This window comes from Stegastes partitus, unplaced genomic scaffold, assembly GCF_000690725.1.
Source record: "Stegastes partitus isolate 25-593 unplaced genomic scaffold, Stegastes_partitus-1.0.2 Scaffold86, whole genome shotgun sequence".
Taxonomy (NCBI): domain Eukaryota; kingdom Metazoa; phylum Chordata; class Actinopteri; family Pomacentridae; genus Stegastes; species Stegastes partitus.
The window spans coordinates 542,466-565,983 of record NW_007577817.1 but is presented as its reverse complement, the minus strand read 5'-3'; the positions used below and the strand labels follow the sequence as shown (position 1 = coordinate 565,983).

Sequence of the window (23,518 nt, the reverse complement as noted above, 5' to 3'; positions counted from 1 at the left end):
GTGCGCAGGCACCGCAAGCAATGTGTCATTGCCAGCCAATCCTGTCCCGTGATTTGTGTCATGTGGTAGCAACATGCTGCTTTTGTTTATGCATAATAGCCCAAGGTGCAATGTGACTGATTTCGTACAGATGGGTCACATATGATTTTTACAAGTGTATATGTTAAGAAAAATACAAAACTAATATGGGGCAGTATGCAGAAGGCATAGATTTTGCAACGAAAAACCAACTTTGAACATGGCTAAGCTGAGAATGCAACAGCTTGTTGAAATGGTAATGATGCAGTCGGTGCCCACAACAGCTGTGTAAGCTGTGCCCTTTTTCTCTGCAGAGCTGAAAAAACAGGAAGAGGAAGACCAGCTTGTGGTTTACAAATCTAAAATCAGCAGTGTTAATGTTCATGACTGCCACTGGTAGCTGTGGTAATTCTGCAAACGATGGGTGCATGAATAACTGTAAACTAGATGACTGTACAACTGGGTGGCAGGTGTCAGTGGTGATAGGCAACGGTTACTCCCTCTCACTCTTTTCCAAAAAAATATGAGTAAACACTAACACACTCATTGTATGTGAGTGTGAGATGGATATTGACTTTAGTTTGCATTCCAGCTTGTATGAAAAGACAGAGTTCAAGAAAGAGTTCATTTAAAATTACTCTAAGAAATTTATGTTGCTGATGCCTGTTTTTGCTGCCCAGTGACTGAGGTTGTGCCTTGCATGTGTATGTATGTGCATGAAATGTCAGGCAAGAGATGAGTCAAAAAGTGTGATGTGGGCTGGATTTCCTTTGTGTTCTGTGGTTTGAGCAGGACAAAGCTGTTCTGACAGCAAGCAGCCTGATGCCATATCACTCGGGTAAGTGGCAAGATCTATGTCAACCTAATTTTCATTTCATTTACTTGCTAGGTTTGCTGATAATCTGTGTAAAACATTAGGTCTAGTATTTTTTTTCAAAATTGTCATTTTAAATATCTTATTTCTTTTTGTTAATCTGAAAAATGTTGTGTTCTTAAACTGAAGTGCTGTACCAGCTATCAGGGTGTGTCATCTTTACAAATCTTCAGTGAGGCACTTTTATTGCACAAGATGCTTTTTCATCGATCCACACGAAAAGTTAAAATAGCACAAAAGCACTTTACCATAGGAAATTCCCTTGATCGGACACATTATAATTATTTGATGGTTTGCAAAGATTTGTTTTTTTTTTGTTGTTTTTTTTTTAGAAACTTTAAGTCTAAAATGGAGAAGTTACAATATGGGTGTGCAACACTGATGATGCAATCTTAAAAAGAACAATTATACAGCAGAAGCAGAACTCAAAAGACAAAGACAGCAGAGTCTACGACAGTAAATGTTTCACTACTTTATAAATGAGACATATGCCACCTAATGACAACGTATAATGAATTTTCCATAACCATATTTGAAAAAACAAACAAACAAACAAAAGCATATTGATTACTGAACCCCTGTTTTGTTTCTGTTTTACTGTTTGCTGTTTATTTTCTGATAAAACCTCACTTGATTTAACCTGGGGGGGGGTTGTTGAAAGTTAAAACAGATCTACATTTCCTCTGCAGTCGTTTTTAATGTAACACCATGTCTGCAATTCCTGCACTGATGGGAGCATGTGAGAGCAGAATTATACATCTCTGATCTACCTTCTGTTCCTTTCTAGTGTTCCATACCAGTGATCAATACATCCAGCAGCCATGACAATATCTGGATCCCAGGTCCTCATCCTTTTCCTAATCCTCAGCTCCCTCTCACCCTTGTTTTATTACAGCTTTTTAGGCCATAAATTGTATGTGCAGCAGTATCATCGTGTTTTTCAGAAAAACATCAGCATCCTGCTGTGGCACTGGCCGTTCGGCCGCTCCTATAGACTCAATGGGAATAAATGCCTTACAATGTACAACATCAGCCACTGTTCCCTCACTGATAACACCTCCACCTTCTCCACTGCTGATGTTGTTGTGTTCCACCATCAGGAGCTGAGCAGTGGTCTGTCATCTCTGCCCCTGCACCTGGATCGCCCTGCTTCTCAGCACTGGGTGTGGCTCTCCATGGAGCCTCCTGTCAACAATGCAAACCTCACACAGTTCAATGGCCTCTTCAACTGGACGATGAGTTACAGACATGATGCAGATATATTCGTCCCATATGGAAAAACCATGCTGGAACGTGAGGACATAGGCTTTCAGGCTGCGCCAAATCGCTCCTGCCTTGTCAGCTGGGTGGTCAGCAAATATCGGCCTCAGCAGGCCCGGGCTGTTGTTTACCAAAGTCTAAAGAAGTATATACCCATAGAGGTGTATGGCAAATGGAACAAGAAGCTTCTACCTGACAACAAGCTGCTGCCAACTATTGCAAACTGTCTGTTTTACCTGTCTTTCGAAAACTCTGAAGCAAAAGACTACATCACAGAAAAGCTCTGGAGGAACGCTTTCCAAGCAGGGGCCATACCGGTGGTTCTTGGCCCAAGAAGGGCCACCTATGAGGCTGTTGCTCCCCCTCATTCCTTTATTCATGTTTCTGATTTCAAACACACAGCAGATCTAGCTGCCTATCTGAAACATGTAGCTGCAGACAGGCAGACCTATGAGGTGTACTTCCAGTGGCACCACACTCACAGAATCAAAATCTACACTGATTGGAGGGAAAGATTGTGTCAGATCTGTGTAAAGTATCCCAGTTTACAAATCAATAAAGTCTACCAGGACCTAGAGAGGTGGGTTAATAGTTAAGATTTTACCTCTTCATGACTTCAGGCCAATGATCAATGATATGTTTTGATTGGGACTGCTGATACGACTGGTTTATCACACACAAATGGAAAATTCAATAGAGAGACAGTTTGATGTAAACGTGCCTTGTTCAGCAGTGCAGTCTTGGTAAACAGAGAGGAACTGCAAACCACAAAAACTATTCACAAGTGGGTGGCTGGGTTGGCTGTGCACTGTACGAAAATGCAGAAGAGGGAACTTGTGTGTAAGCATAAATGAGCATGTCCATTTGTTTTAACCATGATGGCAAGTTTCTCTTTACGGCATTACTTTATAAGGAAGACACTTGCTTCTCTTTATTTGAATATATTGTGCATGTCTGCTTAGTTCCTCAGTGTCCTTCAAACAACAACAAGCTTTGGTTAAGTTTGGACAACTAAAAGTACTTAATTCAGCATAACCAACTTTAACTGGAAGGAGATGATAATAACATTGTTTGTATAGTATTTTCACAACATAGTTCTTAAGCACTTGGAAAAAAGGGCGTAGATTGTAAATTATTCATATGGTAAAAATTAAATCCAGTATGTCATAACATAACAGAATATGGACCACACTGTAAACAGTATTATTACACAGTTAAAGTGCCATTACAAGTGTGCATTCTTGTAGCCTACTGTTGGGCTTTTCCCAACAGAAACGTCTTGAAGCTAAACTGTAAGGTTCTGTAAGTGATTTAGTGGTTGTAGCCTCTTTCTCAGACTTTCTTTTTTCCTCCCTCACACAACTACTTTCTGTGATAACAACTGAGTGCAAGCCAGGAATGCTTCACGGGAAACTGTCTTGGTTGTTGCATGAGCCACATGGAAACAACAGGACAGACAATGAGAAGTGATTGTTCAAAATTATTATTAAAACCGTTATCAACAATGCCATTAGAAGATGTTGGAAGATATTACATACAAACTAATTTGTTTAAACATACTGAACCTATAATGTGGTTAGCAAGTAGGTAGGTCGGTAGGTCCCAGCTCTCCCTTGAAGTATATTGTGAGTCTATGTACATACTGAATACAGTGACACTGATGCTATTTCCATGTGCAGCAGAATAGCTTATATATTATTATTATTGTTATTATTATTATTATTATTAATAAGAGTGGAAAGTTAAACCTTCGAAAAAATATCAGATTTACCTGAGTGTCTTCTGAATTCAAGGAAATGTGACCTTTTGTACAAAGGACTTTACATCATCAGTGCCTCTAATCTGCTTCAACTGAGTGCTAACCTGAAAAAGTTCAGCATCTGAAATTATTTTTATAAGTTCACATCTGCTCAAAACAGTGAGTTAGGCATTGTTCCTTCTCTTGGATGTTAAGCTTCACTGTGCAAATTTGTATATATTATGTATTTGCAGCATGCTTCTGTTTTTGGTTGTTTTCTCACTTTGCAGAATTTTTCTTAGTGCTGTATGTGTTGTGAAGGTAGTTTACTTGTGTTTTGCCTATTTATTTTGTTGTTTTCTTTTGTTATGGACTCCTCTGGAGCCTCCAGCTCCTGCTTAGTCCACTCCCCTGCTGTTTTTCACACACACACACACACACACACACCCCTCTGGACATCCTCCAGTTAACAACTGCCAGCTGTTCCCACTGTGCAGTCTCCACTCTCACTGCACCACCTGGCGGCTGGTCAGTACAGGACGCAGGGGTGCTGCTCCATTACTAATTACCAGATAAAAAGTAGTTCTCAAACTCAATATTAAATTTGAATTAATTACAACAAAATAACAATAAAATGAATATTAATGTTCATATTCTTTTGCCATGCTAACAATACTTGTATTAACAGATTTAAATTAGTCTTGGACTAATTTAGTCCTGGACGCGGGGCGCCGACCAAATGAGTGTGTATGTAGCTCGACAAACTTTTCATGATCATGTGACCTTGGTTCGGGCTCAGAGTGGCAGTTGCAGATTTTCTCACGGGGCGCAGCTCAGTGAGATCCTCCCACTTTTGCTGAAAGCCAATTGATTTTTGTCTTGATTTGCGTCTGTCTTCTGTGGTTGGATATCAAAACGGTCCTTTGACGTTCTTACGACTGCGCTTTAAATACATATCTGACAGCGGAACACAGCTTTTCCCCTCCTCTTCTACTAGACAACAGCTACTGTCGTGATGGCTTAATGCATTGCCCATGCTGTCACTGGAGAAAAGGCTGAGTGACTAAAACCAAAAAGTAGTAGAGAAGTCTGCAGAGCAGTAAGAGAGAAGAGGCTAATTGTTGTTCAAAGAGTGTTTTTCCATCATTTATGTTGTGTGTTTTGAATTTGTACAGATTCTGTTGATAAAAGTTTGATGAGTGGTTTTAAAATTCAGTGCCGTTTAATCTTAACAGTGCTAAATTAGATTATGATTAGGTTGTGCCTGATATTATTCATACTCTAATTTCTGATCCCCCACCAAAAATTCTTATACCAGCTGCCACTGTCAGCCTATCAATTGCCTACCTGCCCACTGACCTGTAATTCATCTGCTCATCCACACTCTGCATATATACCAGTCCGTTTACTGTGCTCTTTGCCAAATCGTTGTTTGTCCTCTTGCCTGCTTTGTATACTGATTGTATGTATTGCCTGTCCTGGATTTTGACCTGTGCCTGCTTCTCTGGATCTCTGCCTGATGGCTTTGTAGCTCTGCCTGTTTGGACTGATTACTGGTTTTGTACTTTGGAATGGAATGTAGTACTGTCTGCCCAAGTAAAGTTACCAGTTATGTCTTACTTCTGACTCTGGCTTGTTATCTTGAGTGTGTTTCCTTCCTGTACTGTGACAGTTTCCTGAACTGCAATGCATTAAGCACTTAGTGGTACCAAACATATTAGGCACACATTATCATTAATACATCAAGAAGTTAGTTATGATTCCCATTAAAGTGAAAATAAAAGGAATTTAAAAACAAATAAACAAAAAACCACAAAAGATGTCAAAATGCAACTTAAGTAAAAATATTATTTGCAAGGTACATGTCATTAATTCAGCTTGTGATGCATACATTGCTGTCCTAGATAATTATGAATAATAAGATTCAAGAGTTTTGTCATATGCTGTCACGGATCAGGTTCAGAGACTCAAACGCGGACAAAGACTCGGCAGCCAGGTGTGCATACAAGAAAAGGATTTATTAAACAGAAGGGTGTTAGGGTTCGAGGAACCGTTTACTCAAAACTAAAAACAACCAGTGCTCTCTAATGGGCTGGTGGAAAACCTATACCAAACAAAAGGCAAAACTATAAACAGGACTAATCACACTATACCAAAGCTACAAATCAGGATAAACTCAAACTAGGGGCTCATTTAGAGCTAAGCAAGAGATTCGAAGCTTACTGACAGAAATGAGGGGAATCAGAGAATGGGCTCCAGGGATCTGTGATGTGGTGGCGTGGCGTGTTCCAGAGGCAAGTCAGTCCAGGTGAGTGTTTAGGTGGCAGGAGATGAAGATGGGAAAACCAAACAAGATGATTGCAGAGACAGGATCAGATGGAAAGCAGCTGGTGGGATCTTCTGGCGGCGGAGAGGGTCGGAACTAATGCACAAGGAGAGACAGGGTTATCAAACAGAATCAGAGGTCAGAGAAGTGAACCAACAACCTGGCCAGGGCTCACTAACTGGAGGTAGTTAACGGACTGGCGTCGAGTAGTGGTCTGCTGGTGCCTTTTATATGAAGAGCAGGATTTCAAAATGAGGAGGCCACTCCCGCCGCAGCTGGAACTGATCAGTGATTGCAGATGAGCTGCACCTGCCCTCCACCTGCATGAATACAGAGTCTGAAGAAAGGAGGAGGGTGAGGTCCTGCCACTAGAGGGAGCCAGAGGTGGAGGACATGACATATGCACAGCAAAACAGGTAGTTGTACTACACAATGAAATTCTTATTCTGTTCAATCTCCCAATATACTTTGATTATTACTATTACATCAAAGAAATTGTTTAACATTTTGGGAAAATATGCCTAATTGCTACTTTGCTGACATGAAAAGATTGATACATACATACATATATGTCCAAGAACATACATGAAAGTCTGGTTTTAACTATGGTAAGGTCAGCTGTATTTCCCAGTTGTGTAATAAAGTAATCAACCCTCCTGTTTTTTATTGTTTTGGCAATATTTCATACAAAATAAAACCTATAAATCAATACCAAACTGTCAGTGTGAAAAAGTAAAGAGTAATGACCGTTCCACCTTCAGCAGCAACAGCTGTAATCACAGGCTTTCAGTAACTCATGATCGGCCGATCATTACTGAGGAGGAATTTTGGTCCATTTTTCTTTGCTGCCTAAATGAAACCACTTCAGAGGGTTTGAGTACAGCCTGCTGACAGTGACAGACAGATAGCTGCTTTGCTCCTAGTATAGCACCTTGGACAGTTCAGTGCGCACAATCCTCCAGGTATAGCACAGCTTTTCCAGTAATTCTTTGATCTGTCTCAGGACTTTTTCAGATTGCAAAATCTGCAAATGACGTTTTATTTAAAATCAGAAATTAGAATATGAGTCACATCAGGCACAACTATTTACAGGAATGCAAATTGTCTACCTTTGGGGGATGCTTTAATCATAATATAATATATATAGTACGACCCACTTTCTCATTTTGTTGCACCTCCCACCTGGTCAAAGGCAAAACATATGACTTTCTGAACATTTTCTTATCAATAGACGCAACAATTCACTGATGCTCCCTGAACGCCCCACATAACAGGCTACGTAGCTGCTGTTTGGTGGCTGTGGTGTGCTCTGACAGGTGTGTGACCAAAAATGACTTTAAAAATAATAAACCAGGGCTTTCTCATGTCACATTTGTCCGAGGTTAAACCGTGTAACATGTACTCTACACGCGGTCTTTTCTATGAGCAGCCTTTTCTCCATTGGCAGCATGGCCGATGCATTAAGGCAGGGGTGTCAATCTCAAAAACACAGTGGGCCAAAATTTAAAACCTGAACAAAGTTGCGGGCCAACATTGAACAAATTAACCTTTTAATATGGACCAAACAAATTTTGCTTTAACATTGAATATGGAAAAAGCAACACTTATTACCTTACATTATATATAACTTAATAGTGGAGACATGCAAAATGAAATTATAAATTAAAAAAACACATCAATGGCATTCATTTATTAAATAAAATTAAAATAAAATTCTTTTCTATTCGCAGCCTTCTGATTTAAATATCAAAATAAAATGTTTTCACTGGCTAATAATTTAAAAAATAAAATAATAATAAATCAATCAACCATTCAAGCTCATGCCTTGGAATAGCAAGAAAAAGTGCATAAAGAAAACGTTAATTATTGCTCAGTTTGCTACACACTGATCTACTCTGATGTGCCCAAGCCAGATACCTGGCATCTCTTCTTGGATGCTAGTTGATCAATGTCTGGGCTCAGGCTCTGAGCTGAAGAAATCCTCAGTATCGAGCAAAGGTGTTCATCAGTCAGACGTCTCCTGAGAGATGTTTTGGTCATCTTCATCAAGGAGAAAAGTTGCTCACATAGATAAGTGCTGCCGAACATGGAGAGCATCTGAGCAGCTTGGGTGCGGAGCTGAGGCATTGTGTCAGGTATGAACTGTGGAAACTGTGCGGCGCCTACAGCATCATACTTTGACTTCAGCGTGTCGTTGCACTGGAGTTCAATCAGCTCCATTTGGATGTTGGTTGGTGCATTTTCCACATCAACTGCAAAGGGATTACTAAGCAGTTCAAACCTCCATTTCTGGGCATCAAAGTCGGCAAATCGCCGGCTAAAGTCAGCGCTGAGTACGATGAGTTTTTCAGCAAACTGTGCGCATGGGAACACGGCAGTAGAGATCTGTGTGTTTATAGTTTGACAGCAGGGAAAATGGCCAAGGTTTCTTTGCAGCATCTGATTCTCCCACAGGCACAGTTTTGTTTTAAAGGCCCTCACTGCAGCGTACATGTCTGTGATGATGCGCCCTCGACCCTGAAGCTGCAGGTTCAGCGTATCAAGATGGCTCGAGATGTCACAGAGAAAGGCCAGCTCACACAGAAACTTCTGCTCCCGGAGCTCTGCTGTATCCTTCCTTTTGGTTTCCAGGAACTGACATATTTCCTCACGCAACTCGAAATATGTGTTCAGTACTTTTCTTCTGCTTAGCCATCTCACCTCTGCTGCGTATTCCGAACCACACTCCTCCAGAAAAGATTTAAACTGGCGGTGATTCAGACCTTTGGCTCTTATAAAGTTAACTACCTGTGTTACTGTGGTCATAACATGTTCCATCTTTAGGGCTTTGGCACACAGTGATTCCTGATGTATAATGCAGTGGTAAACAGTGAGCTCACCTGCACAGTTCTCTTCCCGCACCTTCTCCCGAACCCTGCCCACCAGTCCGCTCTTTTTACCGCACAATGCTGGCACACCATTTGTCGTTAATCCAACGAGTTTGTCCCACGGCAGCTTTATTTCAGTTTACACATTTGGAAACCTCCTCAAAGATTTCCTTTCCTGTGGTTGTGCCATCCCAATAGCTCCTCCGTAACACACAGATTTGAGTCCACTCCACGGATGAAGACTGACAGTTGATCAGTATCAGATGTGTCGCTGCTCTCATCAACAGCGAGGGAGAACGCAACGAAATCTTTTCCCTTTTCCATCAGCTGGTCATACAGATTGGTGGCAAGATCACATGTGCGATCAGCTATTGTGTTCCTGCTCAGGCTCACGTTGGAAAATGCTTGCTTTTTCTCTGGGCATACAAGGTCACAAACTTTCATCATGCACTTCTTCACAAACTCTCCCTCATTAAAGGGCCGAACTGATTTTGCCATCTCTCCTGCCACAATATAACTACCCTTTACAGCAGCCTCACTTTGTGATGTGGCTTTTTTGAACATATTCTGTTGTGAAACCAAAATTCTTTTCATCTCCTCTACTTTCTGGCACCTTTGAGTCATGTTCAGGTCCTGGTATTTGTCATGGTGTTTCGTTTCATAGTGTCGTCCAATGTTGTACTCCTTTGCAACAGCCATGTTGACTACACAAACAAGACAAACAGGTCTGTCTTTTACATATATAAACAGATAGTCTGCCTCCCACCTGTCCAGAAAGCTCCTGTTTTCTGCCTTTCTTTTCGCCATTTTTGGAAAGGGGTATCACAGTGACAGTTGTAGTGTGAAGTCGCTATGCCTACTGTCACAGAGGAGAGGGAGTTTCTGGGTCCTGTCCTGATTGACGTGCCAAAACAACAACAGGGCATTATGGGATTTGTAGTGTTAGCGGTGAATGCGCTGTACAGTATAATACCGGGGGCAGCTCTAGTAGTCATTTGGTATTGTCTCGCAGGCCAAATATAATTACAAAGTGGGCCAAATTTGGCCCGCGGGCCAGAGTTTGACACCCCTGGACTATGCCATTGACTTTCGCACGCTAGCTGAAGAGAGCGAGTGGAATGTTACTGCACTAGCCGATGCATTTTTTCAGGGACTGTCAGGGAAAATCAAGGATCATATGATTGCCATGGATCTACCAGAGGATTCACTCATCGCTCTAGCCATCAAAATCGACAAGAGGCTCGCCGAGCGAGATCAGGACCGGGGACATTTCCCTGTACGTGTGTTGCATCATCAGGAAGGCAGAGGCTTCACGACGAACCGACCTGACAGACTTCGGTCAGCTCCCGCCTCCGTCTCTTCACCTGATGATGTCACAGAGGAGCCGATGCAGCTGGGAAGCACCAGTCTCCCCAGGTGATGGCAGCTCCCAGCAGAATTTGTATGTACAGGGTAAGTATATATGGTTTGGCTGGAAATATTGAATATATACTTAATATATTTGCAGTGGCAGTCAGGTGTGACAGTTTTTTTCTTATTTACGGTTCAAGGAGATACTACATTCCTGCCTGAGCCGCCAGCACACACCCTGATGGAATCATACACAGAGGTAAATGTCTAAGCAAGCTGTCATGTACTTCTATCACTGTTTTCTAATGTGTTGAATAAACAGTTGTCTTCAACAATTTTTCAGATGGCGCTCAGTGATGATGAAACGATGTCTGTGGAGAGGCCTTTGGGGGTAACTTTATCTTAAGTATCTATAGTGCAGTTGGGTTCAAGTACTTCTAATAAATACCTGAAAATCTTTTGGTTGTCTGAAACCACTAATGTAATGAAGTGGCTTCACTTGTTGGCCTATTTTACAGTCAGAGGAACATGTGCAGCACTCCCCTCAGCCTGTGCCCTCCATGTCTTCAAAAACAAGAGTTAGGCTTTTGTATTGTATCGTAATCCCTTGTGAGCACAGAATGGCAAGAAATTTGGAGCTGGACAACATAAAAAAGAGCTGGAAATAAAAAAGTTAAAGTTGGAACTAGAAAAGCTTGACTGTGAGAAGAAGGTATTACAGTAAATGTTACTTCAAACATTTGTTTAAGACAGTATGGAAATTGTTTAACTGATTTTGTGATTGTGTCTGTGGGTCAGGATATGGAGTCATCAGATACTGCTGGCATGGATATCCCCTGTCTTCAACCAAGAGCCCATCAAAAAGCCCTGTTAAAAAGGGAGAAGCATTTACTTTTAATGTTTCAAACAAATAAGAATAAAAACACAGTGCATATTTGCCACACTTTGTTCAAACTGATGACCAAGTGAGGATTCTCTGTAAATACAAGTCATGAACTGACACAGGCCATCAGGCACCCAGGCTTGTGACCATTAGCTGATGGTCACAAGTCATCTGCAATTTCAGCATTTCAGGTTAATTTGACAGCACTGAAACATACAGTCAAAGCTTTTTATTGTGCTCATTAATTATGCTAAAGTCTGGTGTGCAGCGCTATCAGTGTACCTGCATGCAATGTGCCACCAGTGACCTGACAAAAGTATCCATCCATCCATCCATCCATCTTCTCCCGCTTATCCGGGGTCGGGTCGCGGAGGCAGCAGCCTGAGCAGAGCCGCCCAGGCTTCCCGATCCGCACACACATCCTCCAGCTCTTCTGGGGGGACCCCCAGGCGTTCCCAGGCCAGTCGAGAGACATAGTCTCTCCAACGTGTCCTGGGTCTTCCCCGAGGCCTCCTCACGGTGGGACGTGCCTGGAATACCTCCCCAGGGAGGCGTCCAGGAGGCATCCCAAAAAGATGCCCGAGCCACCTCAGCTGGCTCCTTTACATAGTTAAACTGAACGTTGATGCTGTGATAGGACTTTGACAAAGTCCCCCTCGTGTTCCCCCAAGGGCCCAGTGATTGCTACATATGTACAATCAACAGCACCTAGGACCCTGGGGAAACCTATGAAGGAATTACATCTGTAGATTACAATTCACATACAAATAATCATGATACTGATTAATAATATAGTGAAAAATAAAGTAGACTACCAGCAATTGTGTAAAAGCCTTCTTTTATAGCCAGTGTGGGCAAATGGCCAGGGAACACCACAAACTTATTGAGCAGCTCCACGAGAGCAAGAACAACCCTTCGGATGGCGCAGCACACGGTATTCTTGCTCAAGTGCTCTGCATTGCCAACCAAATGCAAGTAGGCTCCTGTGGCAAAGAAGCGCAACGCAATACAGACCGACTGTGGTACTGTAAGTGCGCGGCTTTTTTTGGTGGCGTGTGAAACGCACGGCCCAACTACTTTGCAGATGTAGCGAATTCCCTCAGCTGAAAATCTGTATCGCTCATAGAGAACATCATCGGGAAAAGCCAAAGGGTCACTCCGATCCCTGAAACTCTCTCCCTCCTGAGAGAGCCCCTTAGTATGCGTGCACTCAGATCCACTGGATTGTCAATGAATGGTGAAGCCATGTCCAAAGGAGTTGAGAAAGGGCGGCGCTTGTCAAAGCCCTGTTAAGCCAAAACTCTGAACACAACCTGCTCCCGACCAGGTTAGTTCCACAGCATATGTTACCATGGTGATCTAGCCAGGCAAAAAGAGAGCCACCTTCGTGGTACTGAAAATTCTGGCTTTAAGCTCAACATACCTCGCTCACCCACTAATCTCGCTTCGTAGTACAGCCCTCAGGTCTTCTAAGCCAACGACCACAGCAACAAAACCTGTCTCCTCCACTGTGGTGTTACAGCAGAAGGAGGGAGATCTAAGCAGCTGGGGTGATCTATGTTTGACTTTTGGTAGAGGGCTCAGATCATATTTCCAAGTATTTGGTTGAATCTCTCAACAGCTCCACTGATCTGAGTGGACACAAAGTTGGTCCAAAGCTGTTAGGCAATAGCCCTAAGGTTGACCTGGGCCAGCTTAGTAAAATGACTAACCACAAGCACACAAAGAGACTTCTCGGCGGTGTCTTTAGCTAAGCAACAGTCTGTACAAGCCAATTTGATGGACCATTGCTTCTGGGTAACATAGCGACGACAGCAGCATTAAAATAACTTCTGTATACATTAATTTAAAAAACTTATGTATCTACTACTTATTATTAAATAAAGTTTTTAAAAAAAAAGAAAAGAAAAGAAAACTCAGTAGGCCTACTGCAGAAAAGTAAGTTTGTCAGGCTTGCTTTTAGCAAAGTTTGTTATAAAGTAACAAACACATTACAGTTACATTTTGGAAGCATGGATCTGATGTGGAATTCCCTCCCCATTCAGCAGCAGCAGGAGAGCAGTTACCAGAAAAATCATGTGCAAATTGTGGCATTTATGTAGTACAAAACAGATAATCAAAATGTAATGCTCAGTAATTAGTAATAAGCCATAAAAATGCATCAAGTAACCGACAGTTGATGGAAGGGATTGTACTATTGTATTAAGAACTATTATTCTGACTTGTTTAAAGGTTAGTGTATGTAGACAACTGCAACATTCACTATTGGCAGTAGGTGGCAGTATGGCACAAAGTGGCCTGTGTCACCTTTTTTTTGTTGAATACTTGTCATGTACAAAATAATATGGCAAAGTCTAAATTAGTGATATCAAACAGTTTGTTGACTTTCATGCTGACCTAAAAAAAAAAAAAAATTGTAATAGCACAGCTATTTAGGGAAACATAAATATTATTTAAGAAACTATGACCATAGTAGAATAATTAAAACTGAATTCAAAATGGCACTTTGAATGTGTAGTAAAAGATGTACTGTCACTCTCATATTTAAATGATGTCACATCTCCCCTTTGTAATGGCTGGCTTTTTACTTCACCAAAGGCTGTCATTTACAAAGCACTGAATTCCACTATTTTTTCTTAGTAGATTCACAGTATGTATAATCACAATGTTCCTTTTATGTACAGTCAACACATTTGTAGTGGAAAAAGAATTCAGTGTCTGTTGCTCTTCCAAAGGTTTCATGTGCATCCACGGCCAGAGCTTGGTAGTGTTTTTTCAGTTTAGGAGAGTCTTTCTTGGCGATTTCTGCCTGGCACCCAATACATATAGTAACAATAAACCATGTTCACTTCAGATTGTAGAAATATTTATTTTTTTCATTTCAGCTCTGGCATTTCAACATGCATGCTAAACATGCTGGTAAAGAAGTTGTCTTTAGTGTATACAACTCGGCAGTCTGAAAACAGTCAAAGGCAGTTCGCGATTTCCTTAATGAGACTAGCTCATCGTCAGAGAGAATAAGCAAAAGAAGACAACTTGCTCAGTATCTGTTTAGCTCTCAGCTCTCTAAAATGTCCATCACTTTGTTCCAGAAGCTCTGTAGGGTTTGGATAAAATTGTGTTTACAACAGAGTTAAAGAACTCCAGAGTAAATACTTTCTGGTATCAGCTGTAGATACTTATTTTTACATATAGACACTCTTATGTCTGTGTGTGTGCAGGCGAAGTACTGTGTGAAAGTTGAGAGGCTGAAACAATAAAAGCCGGCAGAAGAGATGAGCTACATAGAGCAGCTTTCCTGAGAGATGACAACGAGAGGCCACCGTTATGTCCAGGGTTCCTGTCCTGTGACTCTGCCATACATTGTCACTTGAGCTGAAGAGTCAGATGGGCGCCAAGTAAATTCTATTACCCATGCAGTGGGGTAACATGACCACATACAGACAGGTACTTGTGCACACCTTGTCCTATACAGCCTATACTGGCCAGGTGACAATAACAGCTTTAGCTTCACTAAAATAAAATCTAGAAAGACAACAGTGAGATTAGACTGCTTTAGTTTCAGCTAGCTGTACCTTATGAATTGGCATTGGAATGCATATGGTATAATCTATAGTCCACATTTATCTGAGCTAAAATAGAATCTGAATGTATATTAGCTATGGCAAAATTAAAATATAAAGATTTATAATTGCCAGGATAAAAATGCAAACACTGCCACCATGTCAGTGAAACTGAGAGTAAAAATCTTTCAAAATGTACTTCTGATACCTTCTTCAATGGCAAAATCCTCCTTATTGTCAGTTTAGCACAGAGCTATGGAACATCCGATTGACTGCTTATTCTGCTATGCTATGTTTTCCATGTGCCTAGAACCTAGTATATTTTTCCAGCAAGCTGAAATTTCCCAATTGTTAGCTTCCATTTATGAAAGGATCCTAGGCTTTCATTAGAACTGTGACTGGGGTCAATGAGATTTTTGGCAGTGTAACAACATTTCTGAAATATTCCTAATTATATGTAAATTTGGTTTCTGAAGCAACTTTCTGATCTCTATGATTCCAATTTCTGTTCTGAGAATATATCTGGAGTGTCAAATTAAAAGTCTAAATATGCTTGATTGGCTGTCCTTGAAATCAGCATGATGTAGTCAGTTTTACACAGACATTTACCATTTGTCATTTCTTTGCCCAATAAAGAAATGTTTGCCTGTTCAGTTCTAACAAAAGTTGGGAAGCTATGTCATTCAGTAGTGTGTGTATACTCTTTGCTTTCCCTTTAATCTACAGAGCTATTTGTATTTGTTAAAAGCCACAAATATCCATCCACTATCTATACACCGCTTAATCCTCACTAGGGTCACGGGGGGCTGGAGCCCATCCCAGCAGACTCAGGATGAAGGCCGGGGACACCCTGGACAGGTCACCAGTCTATCACAGGGCTGCAGACACAGACAACCAACCATACTCACATTTATACCTACGGACAATTTAAAATCACCAATTAACCTCAACGTGTTTCTGGACTGTGGAAGGAAGCCGGAGAACCCGGAGAGAACCCACACTGCACGGGGAGAACATGCAAACTCCACACAGAAAGATCCCAGACATCCTAACCTGGACCGGGGATCTTCTAGCTGCAGCTACTTGTCTGACACTGTCCTGTTCACACGTCTAGGAACCCCCCCCAAATACGAGTGTGTAAGTTTAAGCCCCGTGAAATAAGCAATTTGTAATATCTGCAGTGCAAGTATTTCAAAAGTTGATAGTAACGCAGTTGCATTCAATACTACCCGTTTAATGTGGCATCTAAAAAGTAAACACTGACCAGAACACGGCAGGTTTTCTCAAGCAGCTCAGTAAAAGGCTCTACCAAGCAACACACAATGGCGTACTTTTTCAAATGGAAAGAGAAATTTCCTCATGACAGCAATACGGCAAAGAAGATTGGAGAGAATGTAATTGAATTTATTGCTGTGGTAGAGAAAAGAGGTTTTCGGTGTCTTTTGGAGCTTTCTGTATGAGAAGCCATCATTTGCCCTTTGTTTGCACCTGCTTGAAATCGAAACACAGTCCCTGAACCTTACAACAAGGTTCCTGACTACCTATGAGGTCTTTTATAGGCTGTGGCTGCTATTGGCTTTACCATTTTAATTGAAATGGAAATTTCTTTTGTTTATTTTTAGTATACTAGCTTTACTACAATGCTGCACTCAGTGGAACAGTTATATTTTGTTTGTTGTGACTAGAAATATTAAATTTATCTATTACACCACTCTGAAGAGAAATTGGGATTTTATTGCTCATTTTAATTGTTCTAGTTTTGTTACGATAATGCGGTGCTATATGTAGTTGTGCTAAGAGATAGATGTATTTAATTTAGCATAATCTAGTATATTGTAAAATAAAAGTAACATTAAGGAACAGCTTAGATTAAGGCATTTTTTTTCTTAATGCATTGCAGAGCTATTTAGATGTCAAGTATATACATTGGATTGTTTTTAATAACTTCAATATATTTGATTTGTGTGCTGTGCGACTCTATTATCTAGGAAAATGGTATCAGACTGGGACTCAGTACTGGCAGACACTCAATATTAAATGACTCGGATTGGATTGGGGATTAAAAAAAAAAAAAAAAACTTGATCAGAACATGATAGGAAACGCAACAACGTGACAGCAATATTCTGCAGGGAAACCTTGGTCAACATATCTAGGTGGACAGTTAAAGATAAAGGCTATAACCCAAGTGCCTTCCCCATTGCAATGGCACATACTTTGTAGAGTGTCTCCCCCATGTACTGTACATTGGTGAGACACTAGCGGTCTTCTCCATGTTGTGTGCCACTTCACAGGATAAAAACAGGAACAGCTTGAAGAATACGACAAAGAAACAGGTTCGTTGACCCAGCTTAAACCTGATCCACAGAGGCCCCCAACCTGCAAATTACAGGACCTAAAGGATCCTTTTTATATATAAATGTATACACAGTCATAAACAAGAGTTTACATACATAGAAGGAAATAAAAACAAAGCCTGCAGTGAGAAATCAACAAATAAAGGAGCACTTGCTGATAAACAAACACGGAGATCCATGAAAGCTGTGAATGAACAGATAGAAATACTTAAATGTAGTTTGGTGGTATCAGAAAATGGTCTGTGTACTGGGCTCTACACAGAATATTAGTTTTAATATGTGTCTGCTACCTGACCAGAAGAGTTTGTTTGGAAAAAAGAGTGGTGACATAAAACAAGAAATAACATGGCTGTAGAATGGGTCACATTGGTCCCAGAGCAGTCCTGCTTCAAACGAGAAACCAGCACAGGCACGTTCTTTGAATGTCAGAGTGCGCGACACTCCTAAACCTCTCTCTCCTCCATGTACTTTAGTTACTCCATCTTGTCGAGTTAAACGGTCGAGAGAGCACAGCAGAGTATGAAAATATCTTTAGGTCCAGGTTTACTTGTGGAATCTCTGCAGGTAAAGGGTGGAGTCATCAAACAGTGGATTCTTCACCTCCATTTCCCCCGTCTAAAAAAAAAAAAAAACAACAGAGGGGAGAAGGGTTCTGACTTAAAAAAAAGTCACAGTACACATACACAGTTTCATTAAAGAAGAAGATATTACTCTTTTTCATTTTCACTGACCAGCAATAACGTATCATTATGTACTATGTATCATCTTACATTAAAATCTGTATTATCAGGATATATAATCATGCTAGGTAAATAAAAAATGTTGACAGGTGACAGGTGCATCTCATATAGTTAGAATATGGTGGAAAAACGTCAATATTTTGCATCAGATATTGCTCAAAGTGGAAACTGTATATATTTTAGGCTCATTACATATAAACACAAATATCTTTAATTTTTTTCACTTTGATGATAATGGCTTACATCTCATTAACACCCTCCAAAACCAATCTCAAAATATCTTAATATTTCAAAAGATTAATTAAAAAAATAAATAAATCAATAATATAGAAATATCTACACTCTGTAAAGGATATTCCTGTATGCGCTGTCAATACTTGGTCAGGGCTCCCTTTGCTCAAATTACTGCAGCAATGCGGCGTGCATGGAGGCAATCAGTCTGTAGGACTGCTGAGGGGTAATGGTTGCCAAGATTGCCTGGATAGTGGCCTTCAGTTCTTCTTCACGTTGGTTCTGGTTCGTCCCATTCTCTTCTTGACAACACGCCACAGATTTTCTATAGAGTTCTGATCTGGTGAGTTGTCTGGCCAACCTAACCTAACCAAAAAGCTCTTGAGCAGACGGAAGCATGTAGTGCTCCAAAATCTACTGGTAGATGCTGCGTTGATTTTGGGCCAGTGGTCCTCCAAGTGCTCATTATCACAGACTGTGGAAGCTTCACACTGGGCTCAAACACCTCAGATTCTGTGCCTCTCTACTCTCATTTATTATCAGTGCGTATGCACAGATGTGTGCGTAATGAATGCGTACAAACATTCCCACGTAAAGTATGGAATTTATCAACTTGTACTTCTACTTGGGGCAGTTGTACCTCAGGTAGTAGAGCGTTTGTCCTCTGATCGCAAGGTTGGGAGTTCGATCCCCCGCCCCTCCACAGTCGAAATGTCCTTGGGCCAGACAATGAACCCGAAGTTGCTCCCAATGGCAGGCAGTGGCTTGCATAGCAGCTCTGACGCCAAAAAAAAGGTGAATTCCTTATCTGCAGGGTGAAGTGTCCTCCAAACATCCAAGTATCCAAAGTTCTCAGGGAGACCAGTGAGTTGTTTTGACTGTTTTGATAGGGACAAGGCACTCAAAGGAAACCTATCCATCAAAGGATTCATAAGGCAATTAAAGTCACCTCCTGTACCACATCTACCCTGTCTACTGTACAGCCTGTATGAAGTTATATCATTACAGGATCCTTCCACACGCTCAAAATTACCCGTGCTGCTGTAATTACCCCAACCTTTACAACCACATATTCACATTTTGTTACTCCTGGCATTACTGACTTATCCCCCAACAAACATAACCTTGGTGATTTTGGTACAGTTTTGCTGATCCATGTCCCTATGTGATCTACTACTTTTTCCCAAAAAGGATAAACCCTATTGCATTCCCAAATAGCATGCATAAACGTTCCAGTGGCTGAGTGACATTTCCAACAAGTATCATTTGGCATAATTCCCATTCTTTGGAGTTTAGAGGGAGTTAAATACCACCTATGTAGCAGTTTGTACTGAATAAATTTCCCCTTAGCCTCCTTTATAAATTTACAGGAGTTTAACAATATTTTATCCCATTCTTCCTTTTTTATGGTGCATCCCAGATCCCTTTGCCAAACATTTCTTAGATTCTCACATATGCCCTTTCTTAAATTAGTAAACAATTTGTATAGTATTGCGGCCCTCTGCGCTCCCTCCGACATTCCACAGAAGTCCATTATTGGATTTGTTTCCTGGGTGAATTTGCCCTTGGTAACGCAGTCCCTTAGTTGCAAGTACCTCCAAAAATGACCCTTCTTTTCCAGTCTATATTTTTGAAGCACCTCATCAAAGGACATAAACACCCCATCCTTATAGAGATTACTGATCATATGCATTCCTTTATCAATCCACTCCTTTCAATATAGCGCTCTTTTCCCAATCCGTACTGCTGAGTTATGCCACAGTGAGGCATAGGGTTGTCTCAAATGTGATATTCCACACCATTTATGCACTTCTCTCCATACATGTTTTGAGTAATTGAGTACAGGGTTGTCCTGGAGTTCCTGGTTGTCTGTTTTAGACCTCTGGGATAGAAAGTTCACAGGTGTAAAGGGGTCCATGAATTCCTGCTCAATCTTAATCCAACTTAGGTCAGGCTTAGTCTTTGTCCGGTGTTTAACAAGTCTTGACATTTCAAATGCGAAGTTATACGGCTTCACACTTGGAAGAGCCATTCCCTCAATGTCTTTCGGGGCCCACATTTTCTTTATATTGACCCTGGGTCTCTTCTTGTCCCACAAAAAATCTTTTACAATTTTCTCAAATTGAACAAATATATCTGAAGATATTTTTACAGGTAACATCATGGAAACATAATTGAATTTTGGAGTTACCACCATTTTGAGTATGTTAATTTTACCCCATTCTGAAAGTCTTAATTTTCCCCATTTCTCCAAGTTTGTTTTTATTTTCTGGAGGAGAGGGTTCATGTTTGACTGCATTATTTCTTCCAATTTTGGATTCAACAGTATTCCTAAGTATTTCATACCTGTTGTTAACCATTTAAAATTAAAGGCGGTGACATGCCTAGAATGGCATGATCCTGACAAAGGCATGCTTTCAGATTTATTCCAATTTATCTTATAAGCCGAGATCTTAGAATATGATTCAACACATGCAAGTAATGATGGTAAAGCGTGCTCCGGGTCGGTCAACACAGCTAAGATGTCGTCGGCATATAAAAACAACTTATGCTCGCTGCCCCCTGCCTCTACCCCTTTTATGTCTCTATTTTCACGGATTTTCAGAGCCAGCGGTTCTAAGAATATAATAAACAGTAAAGGCGACAGACTACATCCTTGTCCCATTCCTCTGGAGAGGTCAAACAGGTTGAACAACAGACCGTTTGTCATTACTGCTGCCCTTGGACTGGAATATATGGTCCTCACCCAGTTACAGAATCCCTGTCCGAACCCAAACCTTGAGAGGACCATCATAAGAAAACCCCATTCCACCAGGTCGAAAGCCTTCCCCGCATCCAAAGAGAAGGCCGCGACCGGGTCCAAACTAGATCTACTTTTATGCATAATATGGATGAGTCTCCTCATGCTATCTCCTAAGCATCTATTCTTAATGAAACCAACCTGATCATCATTAATAATTGTAGGCATCAAATTGTCCAGACGTGAGGCCAATATCTTTGTTAGAATTTTACAGTCTGCTCCTAAAAGACTTACAGGTCGAGAGTTTGCTGGATCTGAGATGTCTCGGTCCTTTTTAGGGAATAAAGATATCAGTGCCTCATTAAACGAACTTGGCAAGGAGCCCAAGTCAAATGCTTCTATATAGACTTTGTGCAAAATTGGAGTCAGAATGTCAATACATTTCTTATAGTATTCGATTGGAAAGCCATCGAGGCCCGGTGACTTCCATTTTTCATAGATGAGATGGCTGCTCTAATCTCCCCCTCCGTTGTGGGGGTGTCTGCTTTTTTATTGTAGATATCATGTAGCTGATATTTCATTCTACAAATAGCGTGGTATTTCTTATCAGAAAATTGTCTTGCCAATTCCTTCTCCAATTGATGTATGTCCTCTTCTAATTTCTTCACTTTTTCTAAATTACCTTTCTTGGTTTTTGTGGCGTGCGCAATTATTTTACCTCTAATATATGCTTTAGATGTTTCCCACACAGTTGCAACTTTTTCTGTGGAGCCCATATTAATATTAAAAAACATTTTAAGATCTTCGGCTAGCTCATCACTAAATGATTTGTTTTGCATAAGCGTGCTATTAAGCCTCCAACGTCCCTTCTTAGACTTATCTTGGTTCAAATTAATATGCAACACAACTGTGGCATGATCACTAATAGCTATAGTCCCAATTTAACAATCTACCACCGAGTCTACTAAAGTTTTGGATATCAAAAAGAAATCTATTCTTGAGTACGTTTTATGACAATGGGAACAAAATGTGTAATCTCTTGTAGAAGGATTCACCATTCTCCATATATCTACTAATATCCTCTACTAACATGTGTATTGCCTCTCTATCCCTGGGCAAGTGCTGACCTCTTGCATTACTTTTATCAATTATTCCATCCATTACCTGGTTGAAATCTCCTGCTAAGATAACCTGACCCTGCCCATTCCCTCTTATTTTATTGATTACATGAAAAAAATCAGGATCCTCTTTATTAGGTGCATATATGTTACACAATATGATTCTAATCCCATTAATGAGAGCTTCCACGCAGACAACACAACCTTCTTTGTCATTATATTTTTTTTATTAATACAAAGCTTAAATTTTTGTGTATAAGAATCATGACACCATTTCGTTTACTTGAATATGAACTATGGAATACTGTTCCCACCCAATCTCTTTTAAATTTCTTTGCTTCTTCATCCCCCATGAGATGAGACTCCTGAATGAAAGCTATGTCAGTGTTTTTAGATTTTAATTATGTCAGAACCTTCCCCCGTTTAATTGGGTCTCCACATCCCTTTATGTTCCATGATGTTATATTAATGTACCTTGTCATTGTGTATAACAAAAACAAACACTGTATCCCTCATTTCTAATGTACAGGCAATGTAAAAAACAAAAGTATTTTGGCCCATTTAAAACTGCTGTCTGAGATAACAACTTGAACATGAACAAAACGAACGCACCCTCTTGCTTAACAACATTGAACCCCGCTGAAAAGCTCCCCCCCCACCCTCATCCACCCAAACAGACTCGTAGTCTGGGTTACCTAAATTTACTTGGTCCGTGAGACAGTCTCCTGTTGACCGACGGCAGCACACCCCATACATCCCCCCCAACCCATTTTACCTTAAAGTTTGATCTTCATACACTTCTCTTGTCCTGTACAGTTAAGTCTGTTGCTGAAGAAATCTGTCCGCATCCTTCCCGTCCGTGAACACGTTCTTCTGGTTGTTCCACATTAAAACTAGTGTAGCGGGGTAGACCATCCTGTGCTTCACCTGGAGCTCTCAGAGACGCTTCTTCGCCAGGCCGAATGCCTTCCCCTTTTCCGCCAGCTCTTTTGTGACATCCTCGAAGAATGACAGCTTTCCGCCTTCCCAGTCGAATCCCCATTTCTCTTCGGCCATCTGTATTATTCTTTCTTTAGCAGTAGAGCGCAGAAAGCGAACAAGTACCGGTCTGGGTGGCTTGTCAGGGTATAGGAATAGGTACGGGAATCCGATGAGCATGCTCGATTTCAAATACACTCCCAGTAAGACCGAGTGTGTCCACCAATATTTTCTCCACATATTCGACCATTTTCCCCGGTTTTTCCAGGCCTTCTTTTAAACCCACAATTCGGATGTTGTTCCTACGACTTCTATTCTCCAGGTCCTCCATTCGTGACCATAATTCCTGTACTTTCTTGTCGCACTTGTCCAACTTTGGCCTGGCCTGAGCGTTTGCATCCTCTAGGACTGATATGCGCTGTTCCGCCTCCCCCAGCTGCATTTGCACGTTCTCCACCGAGTCCTTAAGTTCTTTTG

General features: G+C 41.0%; 2 protein-coding genes and 1 pseudogene across 3 annotated transcripts in view; 1 reads left to right on the top strand and 2 right to left on the bottom strand.

Annotated features, from left to right (window-relative positions):
• Positions 1 to 777: 777 nt before the first annotated feature.
• LOC103353858 (alpha-(1,3)-fucosyltransferase 7) lies at positions 778 to 5,509 on the top strand. 2 transcript variants are annotated; one of them, XM_008277025.1, is made up of 3 exons: positions 778 to 856; positions 1,680 to 1,734; positions 1,993 to 5,509. In XM_008277025.1, exons 2-3 carry the CDS (start codon positions 1,714 to 1,716, stop codon positions 2,746 to 2,748), a joined length of 777 nt encoding a protein of 258 aa, XP_008275247.1. In that variant the 5' UTR covers positions 778 to 856; positions 1,680 to 1,713; the 3' UTR covers positions 2,749 to 5,509. The 2 variants fall into 2 exon arrangements, with proteins under 2 accessions (XP_008275247.1, XP_008275246.1); XM_008277024.1 differs by having other exon boundaries at positions 1,680 to 5,509.
• A 5,119-nt stretch (positions 5,510 to 10,628) lies between these two features.
• Positions 10,629 to 12,563, bottom strand: LOC103353860 (putative nuclease HARBI1; annotated as a pseudogene).
• Positions 12,564 to 17,214: 4,651 nt separating this feature from the next.
• The window catches only part of npdc1b (neural proliferation, differentiation and control, 1b), a 40,565-nt gene continuing 34,261 nt past the window's right edge, over positions 17,215 to 23,518 (bottom strand). The window contains exon 9 of the mRNA XM_008277023.1: positions 17,215 to 17,849. Coding sequence (XP_008275245.1) covers positions 17,778 to 17,849 — 72 coding nt within the window. The 3' untranslated portion in view covers positions 17,215 to 17,777. The remainder of the gene's footprint in view (positions 17,850 to 23,518) is intronic.

Excerpts from the sequence above, each read along its gene's own strand:
- LOC103353858 (XM_008277024.1), top strand. The coding sequence starts at position 1,714 with ATGACAATATCTGGATCCCAGGTCCTCATCCTTTTCCTAATCCTCAGC.